This window comes from Littorina saxatilis, linkage group LG9 (assembly GCF_037325665.1).
Source record: "Littorina saxatilis isolate snail1 linkage group LG9, US_GU_Lsax_2.0, whole genome shotgun sequence".
Lineage (NCBI taxonomy): Eukaryota > Metazoa > Mollusca > Gastropoda > Littorinimorpha > Littorinidae > Littorina > Littorina saxatilis.
In genome coordinates this window covers 6,799,117-6,811,616 of record NC_090253.1, presented here as the reverse complement: position 1 = coordinate 6,811,616, position 12,500 = coordinate 6,799,117, and the positions used below count along the sequence as shown (strand labels likewise).

The 12,500-nt window shown below is 41.2% G+C and overlaps 1 protein-coding gene across 1 annotated transcript in view; it reads right to left on the bottom strand.

Annotated features, from left to right (window-relative positions):
• The window catches only part of LOC138977027 (17-beta-hydroxysteroid dehydrogenase type 6-like), a 27,057-nt gene extending 20,179 nt beyond the window's left edge, over positions 1-6,878 (bottom strand). Inside the window, exons 1-3 of the mRNA XM_070349917.1 lie at positions 6,791-6,878; positions 5,617-5,847; positions 4,201-4,375 (exon numbers count right to left, since the gene is read on the bottom strand). Of these exons, the coding sequence (XP_070206018.1) occupies positions 4,201-4,375; positions 5,617-5,847; positions 6,791-6,793 (409 nt within the window). The 5' untranslated portion in view covers positions 6,794-6,878. The remainder of the gene's footprint in view (positions 1-4,200; positions 4,376-5,616; positions 5,848-6,790) is intronic.
• Between the last annotated feature and the right edge of the window lie 5,622 nt (positions 6,879-12,500).

Genomic DNA, 12,500 nt, shown 5'->3' with positions numbered 1-12,500 from the left:
AATTAATTTTTAAGCCACCAAGCTGAAATGCAATACCGAAGTCCGGCCTTCATCGAAGATTGCTTGGCTAAAATTTCAATCAATTTGATTGATAAATGAGGGTGTGACAGTGCCGCCTCAACTTTTACAAAAAGCCGGATATGACGTCATCAAAGGTATTTATCGAAAAAAAGAAAAAAATGGTCCGGGGATATCATTCCCAGAAACTCTCATGTAAAATTTCATAAAGATCGGTCTAGTAGTTTAGTCTGAATCGCTCTGCACACACACACGCACAGACACACACACATACACCACGACCCTCGTCTCGATTCCCCCTCTATGTTAAAAAATTTAGTCAAAACTTGACTAAATGTAAAAAAGACTTAGCTGAATGTGTGTTGGATGATCTCTGGTAAGATGAACGAAATGCATGTACACTATATAAACAACATTGGGTCACATTGTTTACCTGCTCTGATTTTGGGGAAAAAAACATGGTTGGAAGGAACTTTGAAGCATTTACATGAAAAGTACCTTCCTTCTGGTGTAAACGATTGAACGTGTTCACCACCAAAGATGAGTCTATGTTGTTACACGGAATAAAAGCCTCCTATCACTTGAACACATACCCACACTCAACAGTAGGCTGCGTTCTGTGCAGTGTGCATTTCGTTTTTATTTGATCACGAATAAGATGACATCATTTGTGACCCTCCACCACGGAATGAGTCACATGTCACCTTTGCATGATTTTCATATTTTTACATTTTCCTAAAGAGTTTTTTATGCTCTATCCAGTGGTGAAAACCGTTTTAGAAAAGAACGAAAACTGTTTGGGTTATAAGCATGTGACTAAGTTGACCCTCACACTGTTACCAGACACTCCCCGGACTAATATTAAGCCTAGCGCAGAACCGCGCGAGGTGACATGCGACTCATTTCGTGGTGGAGGGTCACATTTTTGGGTCGATTTCTTACATTTTAATCGTAAGACTAATTATTCTATTTTCGTTAATTGTGATCACATTTTAAGAGTAAACATGACATATGTATATATTTTTAGATTCAGAATGTGATGAAAAATACGATGCAATCAATTTTAAATCTGTTTGCGAAAAATCGATTTTAATGACAACTTTAATGAGCAAACTCATTAATTAAATTTTAAGCCTCCAAGCTGAAATGCAATACCAAAGTCCGGGCTTTGTCGAAGATTACTTGACCAAAATTTCAGCCAATTTGGTTGAAAAATGAGAGCGTGACAGTGCCACCTCAACTTTCACGAAAAGTCGGACATGACGTCATCAAAGACATTTATCAAAAAAATTAAAAAAACATCTGGGGATATCATACCCAGGAACTCTCATGTAAAATTTCATAAAGATCAGTCCAGTAGTTTACTCTGAATCGCTCTACACACACACACACACACACACACACACACACACACACACACACACACACACACACACACACACACACACAAACACACACACACACATACACACATACACCACGACCCTCGTCTCGATTCCCCCCTCTACGTTAAAACATTTAGTCAAAACTTGACTAAATGTAAAAAGACTTTATCACAACAGTACCATGCTTGAAGTTTTGAAAATGTAACAATTGTGACCCTCCACCACGAAATGAGTCGCATGTCACCTTTGCATGATTTTCATATTTTTACATTTTCATAAAGAGTTTTTTATGCTCTATCCAGTGGTGAAAACCGTTTTAGAAAAGAGCGAAAACTGTTTGAGTTACAAGCCTGTGACTAAGGTGACCCTCACACTGTTACCAAACACTCCCCAGACTTATATTAAGCCTAGCGCAGAACCGCGCGAGGTGACATGCGACTCATTTCGTGGTGGAGGGTCACATTTGTGCATTTGCTCTTCTCAATCCCAGTAACTTTCTCGGTCTCTCCATCTCACTCACTCTTTGTCTCTCTGTCCGCCTGTCTTTTCATCTCTCTCTCTCTGTTTCTCTAGCTGTCTCTCTGTTCCCCCCACCCCCCCTCTCTCTCTCTCTCTCTCTCTCTCTCTCTCTCTCTCTCTCCCTCTCTCCATCTCACTCACTCTTTGTCTCTCTGTCCGCCTGTCTTTTCATCTCTCTCTCTCTCTCTGTTTCTCTGGCTGTCTCTCTCCCTCTCTCTCTCTCTCTCTCTCTCTCTCTCTCTCTCTCTCTCTCTCTCCCTCTCTCCATCTCACTCACTCTTTGTCTCTCTGTCCGCCTGTCTGTTCATCTCTCTCTCTCTCTCTGTTTCTCTAGCTGTCTCTCTCCCTCTCTCTCTCTCTCTCTCTCTCTCTCTCTCTCTCTCTCTCTCCCTCTCTCCATCTCACTCACTCTTTGTCTCTCTGTCCGCCTGTCTGTTCATCTCTCTCTCTCTCTCTGTTTCTCTAGCTGTCTCTCTCCCTCTCTCTCTCTCTCTCTCTCTCTCTCTCTCTCTCTCTCTCTCTCTCCCTCTCTCCATCTCACTCACTCTTTGTCTCTCTGTCCGCCTGTCTTTTCATCTCTCTCTCTCTCTCTGTTTCTCTGGCTGTCTCTCTGTTCCCCCCACCCCCCCCCTCTCTCTCTCTCTCTCTCTCTCTCTCTCTCCCTCTCTCCATCTCACTCACTCTTTGTCTCTCTGTCCGCCTGTCTTTTCATCTCTCTCTCTCTGTTTCTCTAGCTGTCTCTCTGTTCCCCCCACCCCCCCCCCCTCTCTCTCTCTCTCTCTCTCCCCCTCTCTCTCTCTCTCCCTCTCTCTCTCTCTCTTTCGTTTTCTTTTCTGTTTTTGGAGGGGGGGGGGGATTTGTTTTTCGCCCACAACAATGCAATACAGTACTATAGAATGCAATCCAATCCAATCCAATACAATACAATACAATACAATACAATACAAGACAAGACAATACAATACAATACAATACAAGACAATACACATCAGAATCAGAAAACGAGAACGTGTCTTTTATTCATACAATGCAATGCAAAAATATACAACTTTTCTTTGAAACGAATATGTCTTTTGTTTACTTACTTACTTAGGCCCTTTGCTCCCAGCGGAGCATAGGCCATTGACGTCTTCTGTCGTCAATGCTTCTGTAACATTGTTTGTTTTCTAGGCAGGGGTGTTGGCCCTACGCAAACCTCCTGTTTTGTAACTATACCACTCAAAGGAAGACCACATAAAAGAATCAAGGAGCGTGACCGGAAATACTGTTTGCGCCGGTCGATCCGGTGTCTAAATCGGATACCCCTTGCACTGAAAATAAACCTAGTCCGCAAAATGATATGACCATGCATACAATGCATACAATCGAAAAACAGGACATAACTCTACGTTAACGGAATAAGCAAGTACTTTTGAAGCTGACACTGTTTGCATGAAGGTACGAAAATAGTCACTTGTCCCCGGATACAACTTGACCAAGGAGATGATATTTTGCTTTATTAAGCTACTTTTGGCGGGGGAGTATTCATCCTCTACCCCTTATAACAAGAAAATACACACCAAGCAACCACCCCGAATCCTCTATAGCTCATATGGTGCCGTCACGATCTTTTTAGCGATTGAAAAGTTCATCGAGTTCAAATTTGCATAACAAACATCTTTGGTGCAGACAACATATATACATATACATTTAGTCTAACGCCTACACGCTTCAACACATTTAAATCTATATATTATTCGTGAGTTTGCTTGTTTTCTAAATCGGATTTATTTAGTCGTGTACGAAAAGTTCTCAAAGTGGGCAAGGGGTAGCTATTGTTACACTTTTTCTTTTTATCTTAATGAAGGGAGGCTAGTTTTACACACGTCGTTTCTTGGAATATTGAAACTTAAAAATCGACGGCTTCGTCAGTAGCGCACATATGAAGAGAGTCTGAATGTAATAGTTTTATTGCTTTCAAAAGAAAATCGCATCATCTCATGTCGGAGTATAGCGGAACTCAAAAGAAAGCTGGAACTAAATCGTGTGCAGCACAAAAGAATATAATTATGTCTCGAGAGCGCTCTGTGGGACAGCCTCAGACACACACAAAATAAATAAATGTGATTTTTTTTTTTTTTAAGGAGGTCACACGAACACTTTGTTTCATCGGATTGAAAATATTCCCCTCAGTTTGCCGTCGGCTCTGCGTGTGACCTCTTAAGTATAAATCATTCATTTCAATCAAAGCGGATTGAGGAAGTATCGCTTTGACGGCGACTCCCAAGAACAGGCTTACCCAAAGAAGCCGGAATGGTGGCCGCCATACAATCTACCACTTCTCGTATGTTGCTGCTGTCTGTGACGTCAAGCGATAACGGCGTCACGCGTCGGCTGGTTGCCTTGGTGACGCGCTCAACCCCCTCTGACGTCAGACACCCGGCGAACACCCGGAAACCCAGGGAGTCGAGGCGCTAGTGTGAACACGTTTTAAAGGGGTAGATAATTAAACACGGGGATGGTGATAACGGTATTATCTTGAATCGTGTGGATAGGGTGAAGGGGAGTTTTCCTTCTTCTTTTTTTGTTTAAGGAGGTGGGGATATGAGGCAAGGAGATAGTAAGACGGGGGTGATTAAGACGGGTGAGAGTGTGTGTGTGTGCTCTGTTTGTAAGTTGAATTCCTAAAAGTAATGAAGGATGAATACATTCAAGGAAAAAGGTCAAACCAGAGAGACTGCTAATGTTCCACAATCAAGAATCAAAAAGCATGTTGCTTCTTTATGTTTGGGGCACTTTCTACTCTTAAAAAAAGTCACAGCATTAGTTATCATCAGTTTTGTCTGTTGTGTATTGTGTTTGTCAGATTGTGATTGTTTCGTTTCGTCATGAATTATATGTACCAAAAACATCACTTTTCTGGTTCTTGGTTCTATTCAAGGTAATTTTGAATGAATGGAGGAGAGAAAAGACTCTAATGGGGACTGGTAATCAGACATGGCAGGGGTTGGAATTTTAATGAGATTAGTGAGAGTCAAAACAAAAACAAAAAAACACTTTTCAAGTCTCAAAATGTTGATCCCATCAAACCAGTTATAATCACTTCTTAAACGACACACAAGTTACCACGAGCGAAGTTTCAAAATATTGATACACCCTTTGTAAACTAAGAGCGTAGACAGGTGGACAGACTTACAGAGACTTACAGACAGGTGGACAGACTTACAGACAGGTGGACAGACTTACAGACAGATGGGCAGAAAAAAAGAGATAGTGGAGAGTTAGACGGATGAATAGACACAAAAGGAAACAAGGCGGCTGGCAGACAGGCAAACATACCACACACCCGGCCAGAAAGAACAACTGTGAAACAAATTCATGTTTCATATACCCCTTTCCCAAACCCACAAGAGTACAAACAAGAAGAAGAACAACAAGAAGAAGAACAAGATTTGTTTGTTTGTTTGTTTGTTTGCTTAACGCCCAGCCGACCACGAAGGGCCATATCAGGGCGGTAGAAGAACAAGAACAACAAGAAGAACAAGAACAACAACAAGAACAACAACAACAACAACAACAACAACAACCACAACCACAACAACAACAACAACAACCAGAGGAAGAGTAACAACAACAAGAACAAGGAGAAGAAGAAGAAGAACAACAGCAAGAACAAGGAGAAGAAGAAGACATACCATACGAGTATCAAAATTACCTGCACAAGTTCAAAGCCGAAGCCAGTGTCACACCCCGTCACCAGCACGTGACGCTGACCGTACTGTCCCACACGCCATTGCCATAGCAACGTGTGATAGGCAAAGTAGGTCAAGGTCAAGGTCAAGACAAAGCTCCACCATGTGTACTCGACCAATAGTCCGCTGATGACGACGACGATGTCTATGATAACGTCGGGAAAGGTGTGGATGGCGGTGGATGCTGCTTCGGTCTGTGTCGAAAGAAGGGGTCAATCAGATTTATTAAAAGGTAAAGATGGTCACATTACTATTTTTAGTCATAGGGGAGCTAGATGTTAGGGATCTCAGCTACTCTCGGGCCAGCTTTATGAGAGCGGTGCCCATCTCCTCTCCCTCGCTGCCTTTGCCCTAAAATGTAATAGGTCGGGTACCCATTACCAGCTGGGTGGTCTGGAGAGCGCTCGGAAAAATCGGGTGTTTGTATTAGCCCCGGGCGGGGATCGAACCCATGACCTCCAACGCGAGAAGCAGGTGCTCTAACCACTGCGCTACTCCAGGGTTATTACCAATCATCAATCATCAATAACAAAAAAAATTAAAAAACCCAGAAAGGATAGTTTATGGAACGTTCAAGTGTACAGACAAAACGAAACATTGACGAGTACGTCGACCTAATGGTCTTTGCAGTAGACAGACATACAAATGATTACGATACAAATAAAATAACTTCAAAAGATGAAGATGACATGATGTCATACACAAAATTTAAAAAAATTAAAAACATGATACAAAGGGGACAATGTACTTTCACGTGTATTTACTTGCGATCCAATTTTACTTTCTCTTTGGCGAAACGCACTGCGATACTTTTAGTTTGTGAAAGCCTAGATATCAATATCGTTTGTTGGTAACAGCAGCTGTCTACCGGGAAAAGATTCTACCAGTTGAAAAAAAATTGCGCTTATATATAAATATATACAAATGTAACACGTTATCTCCTGAAACCACTTAGGGCCTTTTCAATCAAAAATATAAGATTCGTTTATCAATAATCACCTTTAACCAAAGTAGTGAGGAAATGTCCTCCAACATTGTCAGGCGTTCAGAACTATTTTAGGATTTGCGCCCTATAAATGCCCTTATTATTATTATGATTAAGGTCGCTTTTAGCGTCCTATATAGAACATTTCTTACCATGGTTCAGGTGCCGGTCCAGTGAATCTGTCATCGAAGGTTCAATATTTATTAATCCATTGTTTTAGTGGATTTTGTATATGCATGAAAGGCGCCCAAAACACACACTCACAAACACACACACAATGAAAGACTGTCAGGGTTATGAACATGATGTAAGCCTTGCCTTTCGGCAACCAAGCTATTGCATTCATTGCGTTTACTTTTTTCCATGGGACATGATAATTATATACATGTATTCATGTTTAAGCGTCATAACTTGCACGTGACTACCTCGCGTGAGCTAATTGAGAAAATCTGATCAGATTGGCCATACTGTCACGATGGAACATGTTTTACATAAAGTCATCATTTAAAGCACTGTCCTTCCCCTTAAAAACAGTTCTGCTTAACAACAAAATGATATGTATAAAAATTATAAAAACAAGAAATTCCTTCGAGGTAGGAAAAACACCCCCGTTGGTCAAAGGGAAATAACCATTCTCACTGCCACCAACTGAGAAGGTTATTTCCCTTTGACCATTATTATGTCACTCTATAAGTCCTTGTAGAATCTTAATCCACCAATAACTCCCTAACCGTGTGTTTGACTGGTCCCAATTTTTGTAAGGACCGTCTCAGGAATGTATAGAACCTGTTCACCAAGTTTGGTGACGAACGGTCCGTTCATTCTTGAGATCTATATGCGAACACAAACACACAAACACACAAACACACAAACACATCGAGCGAATTCTATACACACCCCTATACCGGGGGTGTAATTACAATTAAAATTCCTTAGTCAACTTTCGAAGCCAGAACAACTCGGAGATAAATCACAGTGCCATTTGACATCAATGTGTGTGTGCTGTGCATCTTGTTTGTCTACTTTAAAGGCAGATAACTCGTAGTGCTTGGGAACGTTTTGTTGTGTCTATAACTAACGGTCCATAACCTTAACTACCTTAGGGGTTGTTTTTGTTGTTTTTAGTTCAGTTTTTTGTGTGTTTGTTTTGTTCTGCTCACTGAGATCTGCCAAGGACCGGCACGGTTGGCCTAGTGGTAAGGCGTCCGCCCCGTGATCGGGAGGTCGTGGGTTCGAACCCCGGCCGGGTCATACCTAAGACTTTAAAATTGGCAATCTAGTGGCTGCTCCGCCTGGCGTCTGGCATTATGGAGTTAGTGCTAGGACTGGTTGGTCCGGTGTCAGAATAATGTGACTGGGTGAGACATGAAGCCTGTGCTGCGACTTCTGTCTTGTGTGTGGCGCACGTTATATGTCAAAGCAGCACCGCCCTGATATGGCCCTTCGTGGTCGGCTGGGCGTTAAGCAAACAAACAAAACAAAAACAAAAATCTGCCAAGGCTTCTATATGTAATGACAAGTGCATCCAGTTTGACACGTTCCCAAAATCAACATCGATCTGACTTTATTTTATGCAGAGTGAGATTTTGTTATGTTTTTATTTCACAGATTGCTGTTGGTGTTCGCAAAGAAATTAAAGTATCTACACATTCCCACTCTGCACAAAGATCACCCAGGCGGTTGAAGTTTGGTATTTGTCCAAATGGGGGGGACGGACTAATCCAATGTGGAGCCCTGGCCTGATAGGAGATGAAGAGGTAAATTGTCTACACAGTAAACAATGTGCCTTCAACAACATCATATGTTCGACTCCAGAAGGAATGTAGCTTTAGCTTCTTGTCACGAGGTCCATTGTCGTGAGGAGCGTGCAGTATTTATGTGTCGACACATTCAAATTATTCTGAAATGAGACCAAAGAAACACAGATTATTCATCAGCTAAGGAGATGTCTACGCTGCGTTTATTTCTTTGGCTATTTTCGTCCGGAACGGCATTTAACTGACACAAAAACACAAAAAGTTTTGACTCTTGAATTCAGTTTTTATTCTTCCTTTCAGATGTTCTACTTTTCAATTAAAAACTGACTACAAAGAAAAGTATTGTGAAGACGCGAAGTCGACAGCGATAGTTGCGTTTATGGCCTGTGTTAATTTATTCATAATTTTATAATGATGTGAATATACTTGCATCTAATTAGTTCATTGAGAAAACTGAAGATTTCCACTCCTAGGGTGTTTTTGTTGGCTTAAAGTACAAGGTATTGATATTTTATAATGCATGAAAATAGAAAAAATACATTGAATTCAACGCCAATTCAGCTAAATTCCTTTCTTTGTTTGTTTCATAATTGCGTGTTCTTTGAATGAAAAGACAATGAGGTCAACGTACTCGTGAAGGTTTAGTTTTGTCTATATAATCAAACCTTCCATAAACTAACCTTCCTTCTTTTTTTTTTTAGAATCAAAGGTGAATTAAGGATTTGAAAACCCTAAGTCGCGTCTCAATCTCCCTCTTCAATCTCTTACGAGCCTTGCGGCGTGTGCATGATTACGGCACATGACATATTGTATATGATTTCAACTGAGGTACAATGATGCTAACCTGCCTTATTTATGACAAGGTTGTCAGCGACTGGACAAAGAGAGAGAACGTCAGGAAAAAAACAGATGGGGGAGGGGGGGGGGAGAGAAAGACAGACACACAGAAACGGATAGTGAGAGAGTGAAAGAGAGGGGGATAGAAAGAAGGGAGACGGAGAAAGGGAGAGAGAAAGAGCTTAAAGGTATGTGTCTGTATGTGTGCGTGTGTGTGTTGGTGTTTGTGTGTGTGTTTGTGCGTGCGTGTGTGTGTGTGTGTGTGTGCGTGCGTGCGTGCGTGCGTGCGTGTGTGTGTGTATGTGTGTGTGTGTGTGTGTGTTCGTATGTTTGTGTGTGTGTGAGTGTGTGTGTGTGTGTGAATTGCTTTAAACAGACCGTTTTGAGTTCATGCATCCAAAAAATAAAAAATATTCAGTTTCATTCGTGTTAATCCACTGTTGTTTTCGGGACAATTATTAAAGTAGTCGTTGTTTGGTCCGTATTGGACAAAACCTCGGAAATATTTTAATTGAAATTGTTGGGATTAGGAAAATACAGGAAAATGAAGGGAAATGAGTTCAATGTAATGTATTTAAATTACTTCCTGCTATAATGTGATACTCAAACACGGAAATTATTTAATTGTAATAATCTGGATAGGAACAGTGTCGCAGACAGAATGAATCAGAATCTCCCCCGAAAGCGGCGTATGGCTGCTTAAATGGCGCGGCCATACAAGGAAAACCCGTCGGAGTGTCAACCCGTCTACGAAGAAGCAGAAATGAATAAAATATTATGTAAATCAAGAATTTATCGCTGGATTAATATTGTATGGGGACACTTTATGGCCGAAATGGCCTTACAATTGAAAGATCATTACCGCAATAAAGACGCAATTCTTGGAGACATTCCACCCACCCTCAGGGGCGGCAAGGCAGAACAGAGCGACAACAAAGACAGTGCAAGGAGAAATTACAGTCTGCCAAGATTACCCAAACACAGCGTTTAGAATGTGCATGATTGAACGTTCAAACATTAATGTTGAGCTATTCCTGGTGTGTGATGACATATTACAAACCCCAAACCGAACTTAGTAGGCTCTTATGCGATTGGGTGTTCGTGTTTGTTTGTTTGTTTGTTTGTTTGTTTGTTTGTCTGCATGTATGTTTGTTTGTTTGTTTGTTAGTTTGTATGTTTGTTTGTTTGTTTGTTTGTTTGTTTGTTTGTTTGTTTGTTTGTTTGTTTGTTTGTCTGCATGTATGTTTGTTTGTTTGCTTGTTAGTTTGTATGTTTGTTTGTTTGTTTGTTTGTTTGTTTGCTTGCTTTCTTGCTGTCGCTTTGGAGTGGGTTTTTTAGGGGGTTTTGTGGTTTTGTTTGGGGGGGGGGGGGGGGGGTTAACGAGTGTTCTTCTAATATTGGACAAACCCCTTTAATGACCTTACGGTGAGGTGTAAATATATAACATTTGAATTGAATGACCAAACCCTTTTAGTACATGCACTGAGTAACATTGCAGTGTTACCACTTCCTGGTGTAAATTGAGGGACATAAATCACAACTGCTTAATTAGTCAGTTTCGTGGGCAAACCTTTCCTAGTCCTACAAATGCAACAGAAACGCAGATGAAAGATAACAGATGAAAGCGAGACAGAGAGGGAAACGTACAAAGAAGAAGTGTCATGAAATGCTTTATTTCACACGTCTTTCACCTTGACATAAACCCTTACTCGATCTTTTTTACAAATCGAAGTTTAAATCCGCAATAAAACCCTTCGTAGCAGATTGCCTTTTTGTGGACTTCAAAATGACACCACTTCTCTTTGACTTCAAACCCATGCGATATATACAATGTTTTAACAAAATAACTTGAAATCTAACAGCAGGCAGGATTATACTCGTACTACAACATTGTTAAAACCGCTAAAAACAAAAATAATAATAACAGATGAATAAATTAAAGTTTTCTTGATGACATTATAAGATGTCTGACGCCTGCTTGGAAGAGAAACAAAATTGCAGATCCAAACGGAGCATATCGTACTCTGTTTCATCTTTGTCGGTCGATATCATCATCTTGACTTACTTGACTTATTCCTGTCGACTCCCTGTGGAGCATAGGGCCGCAACAACTTTGTTGCGATTTCTGTAGCAAGTTGGTTTTTTGGCGGGGTGGAGTTGCTAACCCCACGCCCAACCCTCCTCCTTTATCCGGGCTTGGGACCGGCTGAAAGACCTATAGGGCGCATCCAGGCGGAGTTCGATATCATCATCATATAACCAAAATCATTTTGAAAGTCGCTGATACTGGATGACTCCAATGTAACTCTTCATTGATAATAGTATTAGGCCTGATTCCCAGCCGAAACGACTGGTCAGTTTGCATCCAAAATCTCCAGTTGCCACTTGGACCAAACCTTGCATTATCAAGTGCCGTAAATACCCTATTAGCATGAAATCGTACGATGTTTCATTTCCAAACACACACACACACACACACGCGCACACATACACACACCCACGCAAGCACGCACGCACACGCACACACACACACACAACACACACACACACACACGCACGCACACACGTCCGCACGCACGCACGCACCCACGCGCGCACGCACACACACACACACACACACACACATGCACATGCACACACACATACACACACGCACACACACACGCGCGCGCGCACGCACAGTTCACACTGATACACTAGCACTAAATCCGCTTTGGAATGTTGCTCTTGTTGTATAGGATAAATTACTCAAATAATGTTTTAGAAAATATTTCATTATCATGCCGATAATGTCACAGTTAAGCATTTAAATTCAATTAAATGAACACATTAGTACACTCGTACTTACCACGCCTGAGGGTAAACCCATGGTTTCAGGAAACTTACCCTTTAAGACGTTTTATTTTATTTATTTGTTCCCCTCCCTTTGTGAGAAACAGAAAGGACTTGTGTCCTGAAATTTCAAAACTCTCTTTCCATTGTTTTGTCATACCACATCAAATCGAACTAAGACTATGAAACAGGGGATGTCAAATTTAAATCTATAAAGGTCGTTTTCACTTTTCACAGCGACTTTGCGCACGATCTTTGCGGGGAGTAAATATTATACGTTATTGTTCTCCGAGACTGCGATAGCGGTCGAGGTGAACAATGACTGTCGAGATCTGAGTAAAATGTCATATTTTGGTCAAAAACGCAATAACATTTATGTATCGATCGAATTCCTTTCAGGTACTGACTTTGTTGTTGTTTTGACGATTGAACGAGC